The sequence below is a fragment of the Oratosquilla oratoria genome, chromosome 21, assembly GCF_046742065.1.
Source record: "Oratosquilla oratoria isolate Oo_2021 chromosome 21, ASM4674206v1, whole genome shotgun sequence".
Classification (NCBI taxonomy): Eukaryota; Metazoa; Arthropoda; class Malacostraca; order Stomatopoda; family Squillidae; genus Oratosquilla; species Oratosquilla oratoria.
In genome coordinates, this window is record NC_134797.1 from 57,519,300 (window position 1) to 57,537,919 (window position 18,620).

The 18,620-nt window shown below is 40.5% G+C and overlaps 1 protein-coding gene across 1 annotated transcript in view; it reads left to right on the forward strand.

Moving 5' to 3' along the window:
- Window positions 1-18,620, forward strand: part of LOC143037167 (transcription initiation factor TFIID subunit 1-like) — a 69,848-nt gene that overhangs the window by 21,878 nt on the left and 29,350 nt on the right. The window contains exons 7-17 of the mRNA XM_076205285.1: window positions 654-878; window positions 995-1,134; window positions 4,626-4,834; window positions 7,111-7,346; window positions 8,108-8,266; window positions 9,700-9,834; window positions 9,953-10,141; window positions 10,767-10,922; window positions 11,675-12,031; window positions 13,894-13,981; window positions 17,002-17,174. Of these exons, the coding sequence (XP_076061400.1) occupies window positions 654-878; window positions 995-1,134; window positions 4,626-4,834; window positions 7,111-7,346; window positions 8,108-8,266; window positions 9,700-9,834; window positions 9,953-10,141; window positions 10,767-10,922; window positions 11,675-12,031; window positions 13,894-13,981; window positions 17,002-17,174 (2,067 nt within the window). The remainder of the gene's footprint in view (window positions 1-653; window positions 879-994; window positions 1,135-4,625; window positions 4,835-7,110; window positions 7,347-8,107; window positions 8,267-9,699; window positions 9,835-9,952; window positions 10,142-10,766; window positions 10,923-11,674; window positions 12,032-13,893; window positions 13,982-17,001; window positions 17,175-18,620) is intronic.

Here is an 18,620-nt window from a genome sequence, read left to right on the forward strand (position 1 = left end):
ATGCTTTTATGTAATATACAGGATAAGAATTAAGTTCATTTGGCCATTTCTCTATGCTTTCATTAATCAAACTGCTTTAAATTCACTTATGTTTTAAGAGCAGTATTTATTCTTCTGGTGGTTATGAGAGCAGTTTCAAGTATTCAAAGAGCTGTGATGACCCTCACAGAAAAGATTAAATTGCTTGATATGTTGAAAGTGTAAGAGTGCTGTGAACATAAGTTGTTGTTTTGGTATTAATGAATCCACTTTGCATTATCTCCACAAGAACAAGAAGAACATATGTGATCCTACTGCATCATCTCATATTAGTGCTAAAATGTTCTTTATGTGCATTGTAAGGCAATAGTGTACTATATATGCTAGCTGCACATATTCATGGATTTTTTTTTCTCCCAATTTGGAAAGGGTAGGAGGTGCCAAGATAAGAGGGAAGGTGGAGGGGAGTGGAGTGTATTAGGGATGGAATGGGTGGGAATGGTTTTTTTATGCCTTTTTCTTTTTGGCTACCTCCCTTGTAAGGGGGACAAAGCCTTTGGTATATGTATGTATGTATGGAAAGGGCAGATTCCCTTAATCCCTACAAATTATATGGGGTACCTGTATGTAAAAAAAATGTAAGAAAGTCACCTGTTTTTTTTTTTTTTTAACAGATCATTCCTGAAGAACCAAGCACTGACAAAAGTAAAGAGCACTTTACAGAGGAAATCAAGGTCAAAACTGAGTCTACACGTGGTCCAATAGATAAGAGCTTGACCACACTGAATCTAGGTTCTGATGGTGAGGAAGACCCTACACCAGATGAAGCATTTCACATGATCACACAGTATAACTGGGAAGAAGACATCATCTGGAATGGTGATGACATTAAGTATAAGGTAAGTAGAAACTTATAAATAAAGGTTCTGCAATTTGTGATGAGCCTAAAGTAAATTATCAAAATATGTCATTTTATGTACTTCACTAATGAAACTTCTTACTTTCATCCACTCAGCTGAACCAGAAAAGAAAAAATATGGCAGCAGGTTGGGTGCCAAGCAGTTACAACCGTACTGCACAGGGCTTCAGCCAGCCAGCCAAAGTGTCTACTCCGTTCTCATCTGCCAAGCACAGTAAAGGAAAATCACAAACTCTGTAGGTTGCCTTTACTTTTTTTAGGAATGTCCCCTGTGGGGCTACAGGGAGAAGGATGCCTAGTCCCAATCCCCGTCCCTTTTTTCTCGCCTCTTACGATCCAAGTGGAAATACTTGGTGGCAGTATTCTTTTCCCCCACCACAGGGTAGCAAGGATGACCCATCATCCAGGAGGTGCTAAGATAAGAGGGAGGGTGGAGGGGTGTGGAGTGTATTCAGGGATGGAATGGGTGGGAATGATTTTATGCCTTTTCCTTTTTGGCTACCTCCCTTGTAAGGGGGAAAAAGCCCTTGGTATATGTATGGTATATGTATGCTGTAGGTTGCATTGTGGATGGAGTTCTCTAAAGTTGGTGTAGAACAGAGACTTTTCTGAAAGATGTCAGTTTGCCATATGTAGTCCATGAAGGGGAAAAAGCACAGCTTGGAATCTGTATAGGCTTTGGTGTAGAAAACATAATTTTGGATTATTCCATCACATTTGTACATTATTTTGCTTGTTTCTGGGCCCAATCTAGAGACTTCTTATCTGGTAGACAGTACATACATATACCAAAGGTTTTTTTCCCCCTTATAAGGGAGGTAGCCAGAAACAAAGTCATAAAACCACTCCCACCCATTCCATCCCCATCACACTCCACTCCCCTCCACCCTCTTCCCTCCCTCTTATCTTGGCAGCTTCTGGATGACGGGTCATCCCTGCATTTCACCTACTGCCCTGGGTCAAAAGTAGTGTCACAAGACAGCACATCCACAGCAAGGCCACTTCATTAAATCGGTGCACCCCCCCCCCCCTCTCCATCCCCTCATGCAGAAAAGGAGAAGACAGGGAGAAATCCCTTTGGGCTGCGTCAAATTATTCCTCATACATACTCCCTCACCCCACATTCCCCACCCATTCCACTTCATGCATTACATCATCCATATACAACCATTCTCCATTCACCCCTATCTTCTGTCCTCTCTCGTCCTTCCTCAACAGACAATCCCCTCTTACCCAAAGCCCCTTTTACCCCATCCATCCATCTCATCCCGGGTTGACCCCTCCTGTTCACTCCCTCCACATCTGCCTTCCACACCTCTTTTACTAGACTTTCTTCACTCATTCTTTCCATGTGTCCAAACCATCCCAATACTCTTTCATCCACCCTATCTCCCAACTTCCTTTCCACCCCCATTCTCCTCCTCACCTCCTCATTTCTCACTCTATCCTGCCTAGTAACCCCTAACATACTTCTCAGGCACCTCATCTCAAACACATTCAAACTCCTTTTCTCGTTCTCTTTTATGTTCCATGTTTCTGTCCCATACAGTGCTGTCGGCACAATCACTCCTTCATACAATCTCCTCTTAGCATCCATTTCCAAATGTCTATTTCTCATTACAGTTTTTAATCCACCAAGGCATTTACTCACTTCTCTCTATCTACATTCTACCTCCACCTCCACTCCTCCCTTTTCTACCACATTTGCACCCAAATATCTAAAAATATCTACTTCCTCCAGTCTCTCTCCCTTAATACTCACTTCCAGTCTGCTGCCACTTTCTTCCCTTGTACACCTCATCACCTTACTTTTACCCACATGTGGTAGACAGTACAAAGTAATAAAAAAAACAGCTGTACATCCAGGACTGTACAGTGGAGCCCCCTAAGGAACAATACTCTCACATCTTTGCAAGCAATTTCCTAACACCTGATCTGGAACATAATGCCAGAGCATTCACCTACACAGATGACCTGCTATGGTTTAACGTCACACACTCCCCCCTATCGGGAGGCTAGGACAGTGCCCCTCACAGAGGGCTTTGTAGGTTGGAATTTAATGAACAATGCCCTTGGTCCAACTTTGCTGGTGGCAGGATTCGAACCGCCCTCACCTCGACCTTCTATGCAAGTAATGACGCCCTAACCTGCTCAGCCAGTGAGCTTCATCACCTGATTATATATAATCCAGTTTAGCAACTACAAAATAGTGGCAAAGAACACCCAAGTTCACTTAGACAAACTAGAACAATGGAAACCTCATCCCAGAAATCATCAGTAACAATGCTCCCTCCAGACAAAATCTTCAATAGTGAAATTAAATGGCCAAACCCTTGTATTGGAAAAGAACCCAAAATTGTAGGCCTCATATTTTATATTCACAAGACCTTCAGCCTACATGTCAAAGATCTACATACATACATATACCAAAGGCTTTTTCCCCCTTACAAGGGGGATAGCCATATCAAAGGTCTATATTGAAAATTAAGAAAAAATAAAGATAATCAAATCAATTGCAAGAGTAGGCTTCAGACAACGGAAAGAAACTATAATCACTCTCAACTATGCTTCCAAAGCTGAGGTCCCAATAATCAGGAAAACGTAGACACCTTACACACTGTACAAAATAAAACATTGAGAATAATAACAGGATATACCAAAACTATCCCAACAGAACACTTTGCTCACAGAAACCGAAATCCTCTCCAGAAAATATCATATGTTAATGATAGGTACACAGTTCTATGCAAGAGCCTTCAATTCTACTCACCCATCTCATTACATCATACCAGCATAACTAATGAATGTAAAAAATAAATTCTATCTATTCTATCTGTACCAATAGGCTACTTCCCACGTATAAGGGAGATAGACAGCCAAGGCATGCACCCACCCCAATCCATTCCACTCCCAATTATTTCCCTTTCATTTTAACTTCTTGTTGAGCAAGGAGCATAGTAACACCAACAGCAATAATGAAAATCAATCAATCCATATAAAATGGATTCTTTCCTATCACAAGGAAGATAGCCAGCAAAAGCATGCACCTTCCCTTCACTCACCTAACACCCATCCAACAGCCATTTATTTTCCTTTTCAAAAAGTCTCTTGGATCTTTGTGGAATGTGGATGAAGGGATGTCCCTGTCTCACACCCATTGCCTGAGTCAGAAGCAATACAGAAAGACATGCCAAGACAACTTTTAAACAACAATATCAATAGAAACAACATTTAACATAGGCTTTTTCCCCCTTACAATGGAGGTAGCCCCAAAAAAAAAAAAACGGGCATAAAATCCACTCCCACCCATTCCATCCCCACATACTCCACTCCCATTCACCCCCCCCTCCCTCAAACAACAATAACAACAATTATATTTTAGAATAGATAAATAAGAATGAATGAAAAATGGCAACATACCACTCAGACACCAAGCAGTGCATCAAAAAAGTCAAGTCTATCTTGATGTACCCTTTCACTGCATGTGATGAGTAAAATCTTTATTCTAGTTACCACAGACAAACTGCCAAAGGGTGCTTGAGATAAAAGTATCTGTGGCCTTTTTAGGTTATTGATGTCATATTTTTTAGTTTCCAGAATGGAAAGGTTGTTGTTATAGGATATTACAGCCATCATAATGCCATGAATGAAAGGCTTGTTTATATTAACTTCTTTATTTTGTTTAGATTGTGAATTACAGATTTATAATTTTTGTATTTGTTATTAGGAGTAAAGTGGATGCAGATGACACATGGTACTCCATCTTTCCTGTGGAGAACGAAGAGCTTGTGTACAGTCGCTGGGAGGATGACATCATCTGGGACCCAGAGAATATGGATAAGGTGCCAGAGCCAAATGTACTGACTCTAGATCCCAATGATGAGAACATTATTCTTGGCATTCCAGAAGACGTCGATCCTGCCACCCTTACCCAAGGTAGTGGTACCTTACACATGTTCAAATCAGTAGAGGCTGAGTATTTATCAAATTTAGGTTTACAAGAAAGATATTAATGGGGTTTTACCTCTTTTTCACCATTGATCAAAGTTAGTTTTAAATGCTGTCTATCTATGAAGTATGATAGGGGTTACAAGGTTGGATAGAGTGAGAAATGAGGAGGTGAGGAGGAGAGCAGTGGTGGAAAGGGAGCTGGCAGATAGGGCTGATGAAAGATTATTGGGATGGTTTGGACACATTGGAAGAATGAGTAAAGAAAGATTATTAATAGAGGTTTACAAGGCAGAGGTGGATAGAGTGAACTTCAGGGGATGGCTGAAGGTAAGATGGACAGATAGGGTGGAAGGGCCTTTGAGCAAGAGGATAATACCTGTCAAGTAAGGAAGGGAGAAGGCAAGAGATAGGGGTGAGTGGAGAATGGTTTTGCATGGATGATATTTTGACTCGGCCTGATGAGATTTCTCCCCATTTTCTTTGTTTTCCACATGAGGGGGTGGTCCTGCTGTGGATGTGCTGTGTCTTGTTGCATTATTTCTGACCCAGGCATTGGGTAGGAGAGAGGGATGACCCTCCATCCATGAGGAGCTAAGATAAAAGGGAAACAAGGGTGGTGGATGGGAGTGGGTATGTGCCTTTCATTTGGCTACCTCCCTTATAGGGGGGAAGAAGCCATTGGTATATAGATAGATAGGGCCTTTCATCCTTATAAAGAAAGTAGCCAGCCAAGGCATGCACCCACTCTCATCCATTCCACTCCAGTCTTCTCCACTCCTATACACCACCTGTTTGTTTCCCTCTCATCTTAGCTCTTCATGGATGAAGGGTAATTCCTGTCTCCTGCTCACTGCCCAGGTCAGAAGCAATGCACTTATGGTCTAAAATTGGATTAGTCCTGTTTTAGGTTACTCTATGAGTAGGAGCATCATTCAGCAGGATGAGAAAAAATTATGGAATCAGAATAAATATCTACTGATAATGTAACCAGTAATACAGGTTTTCTCTCTTGGGTGATCTCAGCAGCAAAATGTAAGGAATGGAATATGGTGTGTGGGCTGGGTCTTGGGTGGGGATATGGGGGGGGGTGGACAGGTACAGCAGCCAGTGAGATGAACTGCATATATAAACCCATGTAAGTTCAGTCTTCTGTAGCACCTCTGAAGAAGGGTTTATGTCCAAAAGGTTAGATATATAAAAACTTATCAAGCTCATGAATTCTTTCCTTCTACCCAACCCGGCACTTAAAGCTCTTCACTTCCTTCAGTGTCTCCCTTCAAATCCACTTTCAACCCACTACCACCATCAGTATTTTTTTTCTTTTCTTTTTTGCATCCGACCTAGATATGGATCAAAAGGTCTCCTGTCGGCATGCTTTGCCTTTGTAATCCTTTGTAATCTCATCACCTTACTTTGCCCACATTTAACCTAAATTTCCTTCTCTTACATACTGTCCCAAAATCCACCAGCAGCAGCTTCAGTCTTTCTTTCAACTCAGCCACAAGAACAGTGTCATCTGCAAACAAGAACTGGTTCACCTACTCACCTCCACTCTCACGCAGCCACAAGAACAGTGTCATCTACAAACAATAATTGGTTCACCTTCTTCCCTCTACTATCACTAACCTCTTCTCAGTCTGTTCCCCTCCTGATTCTTGCCTTTAATACCCACAGTATATACCATACTGACTACACTTAACAGTGCTCCCTCAAAAACTACTACATTTATACTTATCCCATTTTCTCTTGTACAATGGAACTATACATACATTCCACCTTTACACTTCCTTGAGGTGCACATTAAACACTCTCACCATTCATTCCACCACAATCATTCTTCCGTTCATTAGAGATGCACATAAAATCCATCTAACCCAGGTACCTCACCATCTTTCATTATTTTCAATGCTCTTTGTATCTTTTCTTTTGTAGTAATCTTGTTTTTCTCTCTCATGTCAGTCATTTTCCTGGCATCTATCTGCCACAGGCAAAGTCTCCCTTACTGCCTCCACTTTTATTAGCATCCATCCTCCTGTACCCTTCATTTTCTCCCCTCTTCCCAGCTGGCCTCGTCTTACTCTTTTTACTTCCAAAACAAAAGCTGGAAACCAACATTAAAAATACTTACACATGTTACAGATGAAGCTCCCCAGAAAGTCAAGATCCTACACCTTTTCTACCTGACTTGCCTTCCCTCCCTGTTTTTACCTCCAAAACAATTGCTGGAAAGCAGAATTTAAAATACCTTTTGCATATTACAGATGAAGCTCCCCAGAAAGTCAAGATCCCACACCCTCATGTTAAAAAGTCAAAGATCTTGCTTGGTAAAGCAGGAGTCATCACCACCATTGAGGAGGAGTCGCCACCACCACCACCAAAGAGCCCAGATAAAGATCCATACAACATATCAAATGATGAATACTATCAGCCCAAGTCTTCAGAGCAAGCAATCAAAATGGCTATGGGAGGTGGACTTCTTCAGCACTCTACTCCAGTGGTAAGTGTCCTCAGTCCTGTTGTGGCAATATCATGTACAATATGTACACCAGCCATTGATGAATAGGTAATGTTGCTGTAGTAGTTAATGGCTTGTATCATCTCTTTAGTGATCATTATAATCAGTGTTATATATGTAATAATTGTTCACAGCATTAATCTTAGAATTGTAATTGTAAAGATGCTTGATTCCCAGTGGAATGTGGCATTATCTTCATAATGAAAGAGGTATAACATTATCTATGTTAGCCTTCCCATCCTATCAGAAGCACTGTTAAGGAAAGAGATATAGAAACCATGTATGATTTGCACCTGGAGCTTAACTTGTAGGGATGAACATGACCAAAATTGAATTAGAAATCTGAAGTAGTTGGATAAAGATCATATTTGAATGTGTCTTGCAAAAATTTTTGGGGACTGATATTGTTGCATCATCCTATCTTATGCCTAGGAATCCCCATGTGATAGGACCCAATGACTTACAATCATACCTTTCTTTGTATGTATATTTTTAAGAGAAAATCTTATAAACTGCATGGGCTGTAACAGCTGGCAGACCAAGTACATAGAGCAAAGGTGATGATTATGGATGCTGAAAAGCACCTCACAGCATAAACACCTCACCACATTTTCTCTCCGACACGAAGTGGGCCGTGCACTTTTGGTGGGAAAAAAAATCCTTGATCTAATATTGTAGGTAGAAACAATTACATTTGCCATACGAATTTAATGGTCATTCATACAAATAAATTTTGCTTCCAGGTTGAGCTTCAGCCACCCTTTGTGCCTACTTACATGGGAGAAAAGAAACTGCGACTGTTTCATCGTCCTCCCCTGAAACGCTACTCCCATGGAGCTATTACTGCTCCAGGACCCCATCCATCTTTTCCACTCACTAAAGAAATAAAGAAGAAAGCAAAGGTATTGTTGATTTAGTAGTTCATATTTCTTGTGGTAAAGCAGATATAACAACTTTGTTTGACCAGCATATTATTATTATTATTGATAGAATGGGTGGGAATGGTTTTTATGCCTTTGTTTCTTGGCTACCTCCCTTATCAGGGGGAAAAAGCCTTTGGCATATGTATGTATGTATTATGTATGTGTATATATATATATATATATATATATTGGACAGAAGGACGACAGAATGAGTGGAAGGGTGGTGAGATAAACACCGAGTAATGTTGGAGTGTAAATTTACTGACGTTTCGTCCTTAACAGGACTTCTTCAGAGTATGAGTACATAAGCATAAAATCAACATATATATACACGCGTTCATGTCCGCGTTCCTGCTAACCCACGCCACTCGAGTCCGCTTGTTTCCTCATCTCCCGGTGGATGAGTCGTCCGGACATTTGAGACAGTTTGATGAATCCGTCCCTGTGATTAAGGCAAGGCTGAGATGCTATATATGCTGCCTCAACTAGTTTTGTCTTTTTCTTTTCTAACCCCTGTTGTAAAATCTCTACCCCGCTCCAGTTGGGAAGGTGTCCAAGTTGGTCCACATGAACCACCGCACTTCCAACGCATTGGTGGTTCATGTGGACCATCCCACTAATTCTTATTACTTAGATTATTTCCTCTTATCCATATAAAGGAAACTGACAGCCAGTAACTGCTCCCATCCTGCCAACTATAATAATAATAATATTGCTAGCATTAATTTACTTTTTTTTTTTGGAGGGGTGTGGAGTGTATTTAGGGATGGAATGAGTGGGAATGATTTTATGCCTTTTCCTTTTTGGCTACCTCCCTTGTAAGGGGGAAAAAAGCCTTGGTATATGTATGTATGTATGATAGCATTAATAACAATAACAACACCAATAATGATAATAAACTGACATAATTTGTGAATTAATAGTTTGAGGGTCTATAGAAAATCTTAAACTTTACTAGGGGGTCGATGAGCTGAAAAGTTTGGGAACCCCTGATCTAAGTTGTTCCAGATATCCAGCACTCTGTGTGGGAAGCTATTTTTTTTTTCTATAGTTATCCTTTTTGAGTTTCTTTTCATGACCTTATTTTTCCATTGTCAATTTTTAGTAAATCATTCCTTTCATGATTCTATAGATAGTCAGTAGATCACCTCTTTCTCCTCTGCTCCAGTGTTGGTAGTTCCAGTTTGGATAATCTTTGTTTGTATGTTAATTTGGAAAGAGCTGGTGCCAACTTTGTCATTGCTCTCTGTATTCTTTCTAATTTCCTTATATTCTTTTTAGTACTGGGTGTCCATAGTGTTGCTGTGTATTCCAATTTTGGTCTAATCAAAAACAGTGTGTGCATTAGGTTTAGTGTCTTCTATTTATAATCATGTTTCAGTCCTCTGATATGTTATCTTATACTTTGGCAGCAAAGGGAGCAAGAGAGACTTGCATCAGGTGGAGGTGATGTGTTCTTCATGCGCACAGCGGAAGACCTTACTGGTAAAGATGGTGACATTATCATGTTGGAATATTGCGAAGAATATCCTCCACTTTTGTCTCAGGTAAATTAGTAAGTTGTGTTATAATTGCTTTTCCTTTTTTTTCATGTTATATTAAATTTGAAGTGATTTGCTTTGAAAAAGGAACAGTTATGCATTTTTTTTTTTTTTATCATATTAGGTGGGCATGTGTACTCGTATCAAGAACTATTACAAACGAAGAGCTGGAAATGACAAAGGACCTCCTGAGTACCGCTTTGGAGAAACTGCTTATGCCCATACATCACCCTTCCTTGGGGCAATGCACCCTGGACAGAGCATCCAGACACTGGAAAATAATATGTATAGAGCACCACTTTACCAGCACAGGGTATGTAGAAAGTCTAGATGGAAAAAAAAATGCTTGTAATCAACTACTCCTACAGAACAGTCGTAAGTTTTTGGCCTGCTGGCTGAAAGGGCTAGGGTGTTGTTACTTGCAGTGGAGGTTGTGGTGACAGCAGTTTGAGCCACTGGCGAGTTGGACCAAGGGCATAGTTCATTAAATTCCACACTACAAAGTCCTCTCCTCTACAGGGGGTACTGTTCTAGCCTCCTAATAGGGGGAGTTTCATGATGTTAAACTGAATCATCATAAAGAAGTCTTGCTTTAAGCAAACAGGTGTACGTTTCATATTTTGTTTTTGATGAAATTAAGCCTGCAAGAGGTGATACTAGAGAGGAATAAGATTGTATCAATGCCCTGTATGCAGCAGGACACCACAGACTCACTTCAATGTCCACACACTTTCAACACTTCCATTTAGAGGGAGGAAAGTGTGGTGGATGGGAGTGGAATGGGTGTAAGTTAAATGGGTGGGTGTAGATATGTGCCCTTTGACTTGGATATCTCTCTTATAAAGGAAAAAATGCCCTTGGTATATAGATTATGGATGTATATATTTTTTACATTTATTGAATCTTTGAAAAAGTTAAAGAATTGCATTTGCTTTCAGGTTCCAACATCAGATTTCCTGATTATACGTAATCGCAATGGCTACAGTATCCGTGAAGTAGATACTTTATTTACAGTTGGCCAAGAATGTCCTCTATATGAAGTGCCTGGCCCCAATTCTAAAAGAGCTAACAATTTTATAAGAGATTTTCTTCAGGTGAGTAATTTCTTTGAAGTAATCGTACCATCATATGTTTTGCATGGCACAGTTGCAAGCACATTTTGTATACCTATATTACGTAGTGGCTTTAGTCTACCTCTTGTTTTTTTTGCATTCTCTTTGTGTTCATCTAGTATTATGGTTTAGTTAACCAGACTCCTATCGCCTACTCTAATTCAACTTATTTTTAAGCATATAAACATTATTTACCCATGTCAGTTCACCACCAAGCCATTCCAAAAGTCCACATATCGGAACCGGAAGCTATATTTCTTGTGTCATAGGTACATGTATTCCCAAGATGGGAGAGGCATTAAATGGATTTTAATATACCTCAAGTGGATGTGGACTTTGACTCAGCTACTCTCCTTGTAAGGGGTGAAAAGCCTTCCTTCATCAACAGACATTCCCCTTGTACTTAAGCCACCCCCCACCCCATCCATACATCCCATACTTAGTCTTTCTTTCAGTTTTACTTCATCCACCTTTGCCTTCCATACTCATTCTACTAGACTTTTTTCACTCTTTCTTTCCATATACTCAAAGAAGTATTCTTTAATTAACCCTATCTGCCATCTCTCTTTCCACCCTTAATTTCAAATTCTATAATTTCATGGAGACAAAAAAGGAAAATTAATTTCAATATCAAACAGTGACAAATATTAGAAATGGGCAATAGTTCAAAATGACCATTATAGTTTCTTTTACAAGTCATGGAAGATAGATTCTGACAGTAATTTGTGTTTCAGGTGTTTATTTATAGATTGTTTTGGAAAAGCAAAGACACTCCCCGTAGGATCAAAATGGATGAAATAAAGCGAGCTTTTCCTGCACATTCTGAAAGTTCAATCAGAAAACGCCTCAAGCCATGTGCAGACTTCAAGCGTACTGGTGTAGACAGCAATTGGTGGGTCATCAAGCCTGACTTTCGTTTGCCTACAGAAGAAGAGATCCGAGCCATGGTATCTCCCGAACAGTGCTGTGCCTTCTTTAGTATGCTGTCTGCTGAACAACGCCTTAAAGATGCTGGCTATGGAGACAAGTTCCTGTCAGCACTTGAAGATGATAATGAAGATGATACACAGAAATTGGATGATGAAATTAAAGTAATTTATCAAAAGAGTATTTTTTAAAAAATTGTTTATATGCTACTTTAATGTGCAGAAATGGTGTGTAGGATGAGGCAAATGGGTAGTATTTCATTAGAGATAACTAGATTTTCTATCCTTGGAGACAGTATTGTGCTGAAAAGATGAAGTCAAACAGGTAGGAGAGAGTCAGTAAGGCTAGTAGAAAGAAGGGATAGAAGTTAAAAGTGATCAGTATTTATTTTTAAGTGGGACTTAGTCTAGTCATAAATGAATGCTGCATGACTCTAGTCTGTAGGGGTCTCTTTAAAGTCCTAAAAATATTGACTGCATAAGATAAACTGCCAATACCCCATATTGGGTTGGGGGATGGATGGAAACAGAAGGGAGGGGTAGTGAATGGTGGAATGAAGTGAGTATAGTGATGGCAGAAAAGAGGTGTGCATACAAGGAATGGTTGCAAAGTAAATAAAGTATGAGAGGTAAAAGATAGATTGTGAAGGTGAAGTGCAAGATAAAGATATGCCAAGAAAAGAACAGATATGAGGTGGGGTAGGTGTTTGTATGAGAATTTAAAAAAAGTACATTTTGAAAAGTGTGTCAGGAGGAGAGTCAGGTAGAGAGGAGAGGTTTAAAGGAACAAGTGGACATTTGTTAATGGAAGAGAAAACTAAAAGGACAATGAGTAGAATATTTAGAGTTGTTGAATGTAGAGGAAGGATGGGAGAGGACAGAAGATAGGGGTGAATGGAGAAGGGTTGTGTATAGATGAGGCTGTGATGTATGAGGGGGAGTGGGTGGGGGATGGGGGGTGAGGAAGTATGTATGAGAAAAAATTTGACACAGCCCAAAGGGATTTCTCCCCGTCTTCTTTTCCTGCATGAGGGGATGGAGACCACCGAATTTATGAAACGGCCTTGCTGTGGATGTGCTGTCTTGCGACACTGCTTCTGACCCAGGGCAGTGGACAGGATGCAGGGATGACCCGTCATCCAGGAGGTGCCAAGATAGGAAGGAGGGTGGAGGGGAGTGGAATATATGGGAAATGAAATGAGTGGGAGTGATTTCTATTTTCATGAAAGTGGCAGTTGCCGACAAGACTGACAAGTTAAACACCATATGAGGACAGAGCCTTTATTTGTACGACGTTTCACTTATTACAGCTTTTTCACTTGAAAAAGCTGTAATAAGCGAAACGTCGTACAAATAAAGGCTCCGTCCTCATATGATGTTTAACTTGTCAGTGATTTCTATGCCTTTTTCTTTTTGGCTACCCCCCGTGTAAGGGGGAAAAAGTCTTTGGTATATGTATGTATGTATGTATGTATGAATGTAGAGTAAGACAAGGAAGTTTTTATTGTGACTTTGGGAAATGCCAGGAAAATGTGATGGGTGAAGAGAATGATAGGGCGATTTCAGAAGAAGAGGTATTAATACCATTAAAAGAACTGAAAGCTGGAAACGGACCTGGATTGGATGGATGTCATGTGGAGTGCCTGACAAAGGATGGAATAGTAATAGTGAAGTGGCTGGTGAGATTGTTCAGTGTGGGTCTACAGAAGGAAGTGTCGAGATGAATTGGAAGAATGTTTGTGTAAAGTTCTGTTATACAAAGGGAAGGGTGACAAGTACAGAAGTAGTCATTTTGGAGAGATCAGTCCGTTGAGTCTTGTCATTTAATTGTATGGGTTTGTATTTATGAAGAGGACAAGACTCATTCTTGAGGTGCTGAGATAGGAAAGATGGTTGATTTGATCTTATTTGTTTATGATGTTGTGTGCTTTGATTCAGCCATCCCCCTTATAAAGGGGAAAGGGTCTTTGGTATATATATTAGAGTTCCTGGTCTTTACTTTACTAATTTTCATTATTTTGTTTCAGGTTGCTCCATGGCACACAACAAGGGCGTATGTGCAGGCTGTACGTGGTAAATGTTTATTACAGTTGACAGGACCAGCTGATCCAACAGGTAATTCTATTTTTCTTCTCTTTTCCCTTATATAGTGGAACTGTATAATATAAAGGAGAGGGCAAAGGGATGGGGAGGGAGCGAGAAGCAGTTGTGTGTGTGGATGATATTTTGATACAGCCCAAAGGAATTTCTCCCTGTCTTCTCTAATTTCTGCAGAAGGGGATAGAGAGGGAGGGTCACTATGTAAGTGAAGTGGCCTTGCTGTGCCTTGCTGCATTGCTTCTGACCCAGGCAATAGGCAGGAGACAGGGATAACTCTTCATCTATGAGGAGACTACAGGGAAACATGGGTGGTAGATGGGAGTGGGTGCATGCCTTTGACTCCCTAATAAGGGTTGAAGAAGCCCTTGGTGTATCAGTAGATACACTCTCTCAGTCCACTGGAATATTTCCTTTCCTTAGGTAAACATTTAATCTTGTCACCCATTCCACTCCTTTCATCAGATACTTCACATGACAATCATCTAGACCCAGTACCTTACCAGATTTCATCTCTTTAAATAAGCTCTGTGCTTGTATTTCAAGAACAGTCATTTTCCTGGCATCCTCTGCCATGATCAAAGCCTCCCTATCCTCATTTACATCCAACAATTCCCCCAAAATACTCTGCCCATCTTCACCCTACCACCTTCACTTCCATCAGCATCTGCTTATCTGTGCCATGTACCTTATCTTTGCCACTGGATAGGATTAAGGGAACATTGGATGGAAGAGGAATTGTGTTGAGCAAGAGAGTGCTAAAGATAGTGAATACAGAGTGGAAAGGAGTCATGGGGGGAGGGGGTCATTATATAATGAAGCAGTGGTAGTAAACCAGCTCTGGCTGTCAGGTTCTGCTGTGGAGATGCTTTGTTTTGTTGTATGGCCTCTGGTAGGAGAAGCTAAGATGGGAAGGACAATGCATGGGTGTAAGGTGGGTATAGAGTGGGTTTATGCTTTGACTTTGCCATCCCCTTATAAGGGAAAAAGGATTTTTTATATATAATGTAGTAGCTTTAAAGGGATCATTATGTTAAGCATAGACAGGAAGGTGTATGGGAGGATGTTAATTGAGAGAATTAAGAAAGGGAATAATTGGGAAAGAGTAGTGTGGGTTTAGGTAAGGAAGAGGGTACTTAGATCAAATTTTTTGTAGTGACACAGATATGTGAAAAATTTTTGCTAAACGGTAGGCATGACTTAGGCTTTCATGGATTTGGACAAGGTTTGTGAAGAGTCATTATGAAAAGAGTTGTAGATATATGGAATAGGGGGGGAAGTGTTAAGTGCAGTAAAAATTCTTATGTGGCTAATAAAGCTTGTGTGATGGTTGGGAATAGAGAGAGTGGTTTGAAAAGAAGGTGTTGTAATGTCATTGTGGGTGTTCAGTGTGTATATGGATACATAGTGGAGTTGCTGTGTCTTGTCTGAAAGAAACCTCTTTGCCATCAGGGAAAGGAAGATTGATGGCACCCAGATGCAAGAGGACACCAAAACCCCACCTCCACAAGGAGATGTGGACCCAAAGGGCTAGTACCTGGTCTCCTGATCAGGTTCAGAAACTCACTCTATTCTGTTTATCACTACTCGCCAACAATCTTCTATCTATTTACACATATATATATTCCTCTACATAAGGAGGTCAGTACCCCAGTGCCAACCCCACAAAACCTCCTCTTTCTATCCAGAGATATAGAAACTAACCCAGTTACAAAAATGATTAACTTTTTACACATACATATACCTACATATACCAAGGCTTTTTCCCACTTTCAAGGGAGGTAGCCAAAAAGAAAACTTTTTACCCACATCCATCAAAAGCAACACATACACATGGATCCATCTTATATGCACTACACTATATTTATATACCAAAGGCGTCCCACCCACTGCTTGGCTCAGAAGCAATGCAGCAAGACATGGCACATCCACACTTGGGCCCCATGGCTTCATTTACATGGTGACACTACTTTCTCCAACACAAAATGGTACACAAAAATATCAGAGCTGCAGCCACCACACAACACATGCCAGAAAAACTCATAAACACAAAAACATACTCTAAACTTTCTACAAACATAAATGGGATCACAAACAAACACACAGAGGTGTTTCAATTCCTACAGAAACACAGCATACACATAGCTCCAAATCAGGAAAGAAACAACACTACAATCTACACTACCCACATTCACTGATTACACAACAGTAATTGAAGACAACACACAATACAAAGGTGGACCCATAACACTAACACACAAAAGCATACTTTGTTTTGTTGATTGTTGGGCACCACATTGTGAGCTACAATTAGTCATGGTTCATACAAGTTGTTTGTACAAATTGATTAATGGTTTCTGCAGGTGATCAAAATCCATACCTACATACATACATACATATACCAAGGCTTTTTCCCCTTACTAGGGAGGTAGCCAAAAAGGAAAAGGCATAAAATCATTCCCACCCATCCCATCCCTGAAAACACTCCACACCCCTCCACCCTCCCTCCCATCTTAGCACCTCCTAGATGACGGGTCATCCCTGCTGCTACTTTATGGAATAGGCTTGTCATGTATTGTGTCTTTATGCTCACTGAAATTGGCAAGGAAGGGAGAGGGCAAAAGTTAGATATGAATGGAGAAAGGTTGTAAGTGGATGAAGAAGTGATGATGCCCAAAGAGATTTCCTAAGTGGATAAGGGGGGCAGGGTTGTTGTTGTCATGTAATGAAGCAGTGGGTAGTAAGTATGCTTCAGTTGTTGGGGACTTGCTGTGGAGTACCTGTCTTTTGCTGTATTGCCTCTGACCCTAGCAGTGTGCTGAAGGACAGGGATGACCCTAACGAGGAGCTAAGATTGTAGAGGCATGGGTGATTTGATAGATGTGGGGTGGGTGTAGGGTGGTTGCATGATTTAACTCTGATATCCCCCCTTATAAGGGGGAAAGGGCCTTTTGGTTATGCTTATATTGCTCTGTGTCAGTGCACTGAACAATAAGCTTATTAGCATTTGTAATAAATCTGATTCTTTAAACCATCAGGTTGTGGAGAAGGCTTTTCATACATTCGGATTCCTAATAAGCCCACACAGAATAAGGAGGAACAAGAGCAGCAGCCAAAGAGAACTGTTACTGGAACTGATGCTGATCTCAGGAGGCTGTCACTAAATGATGCCAAAAAGCTATTAAGGCAATATGGAGTACCTGAAGAAGAGGTAAAGTATCTGTCTGCTGTCTTTGAAATTTCCATTTTCTTTGTCAAAATATTTCAAAGAAAATTAGAAGATGTCGAAAGAGAACTAGCAAATAAGGTGGATCAAAGTGTTTAGATGGTTTGGGTATACAAAAAGAATGAGTAAAGAAAGACTGACAGATAGAGTGTGGAAAGCAGGAGAGGACCAAGTGAACTAAGAAGTACTCGAGGATGCTTGCCAGCAGAGTGGGTTAGGATGTTGCTCCTTGAGAAGGAAGTTGAGGTGACGGAGGTTCAAACCCTGCCATTGGCGAGTTGAACCAAGGGCATGTTTCATTAAATTCCATGCTTAAAAGTTCTCTGAAAAAGTCAGCCAAATCACTCATAAGATCAATCAAAGATGGATGGATTAAAGGGGTCAGTATGTAAGAGGCAATTCTGTTGAAAGAGAGAAAGAATGCAAAAAAATAGAAGTGAATGGAGAACGATTATAAATACTGAGGAAATGGGATGGTCTGAAAGGATGTTCGTATTTGATCTGTAAAATCATGAGTGGATGAGGGGGTAGGTTTTCATGTCATGAAGTGGTTGGGGTAAACTTGCTTCAACTATTGGGCCCTATTATGGAAGTGCTGTATCTTGCTGCATTGCCTTTGGCTCAAGTAATGTGGCAGGAGATAGAAATGACCTTTTATCCTTGAAATGGTATGATTGAAGGGACAACAAATAGGTTTTGGTTGAATATGAGATAGGTCTAAGTTTTTATTTGGCTAACCCCTCTTATAAGGGGGGAAAAGGCCTTTTGGGGTGTATGTATGTGTGTGTGTGTGTGTGTATGTATGTAAAAAGGGAATAATGATGATGATAATATAGGAAATATTGACTGACTGGGAACCTGCAGGTCAATAGAAGTAATCTGAATCCATGGGCCCTTCTATAGACCTCTTGGGCACAAAATACTGGACTCTTATTTGTGTTGTATAATGTGGGTCTATTTCTGTCACAAGTTAGAAGGAGGAAGAGGAGGAAAAGCTGGAGTAGGAGGGATAAGAAGATGATGCCAGGGAGGAAGAGAAGGAGGAGGAGGAGGAGGAAGGGAGGAAGAGAAGGAGGAGGAGGAGGAAGAGAAAGAATATAGGGAGCAATGGGAAGAAGAGGAGGTGAAGAAAAGGAAGAGGAGGAAGAAAAAGAGTATAGGAGAGTAGTAGTCACTACTAGTCATTTACTGTTATATGAGAAGGAGGAAAATGAGGGGAAGAGGAGGAAGAGGGGGGGACAATAGGAGGAAGATGGTGAAAAGGACAAGGAAGAGGATATTAAGAGTTGAAAGTGATAGGTAAAGATATTGGGTCTTATTGAGAGACAAGGTGCCAGTACCTACGGCAGAAGGTTGTATGTTACTATTCCAAACCCCGTGGATTCATGTGGATGCTTCAAGTTAATTTTCATGATCCTGATCAATATATAA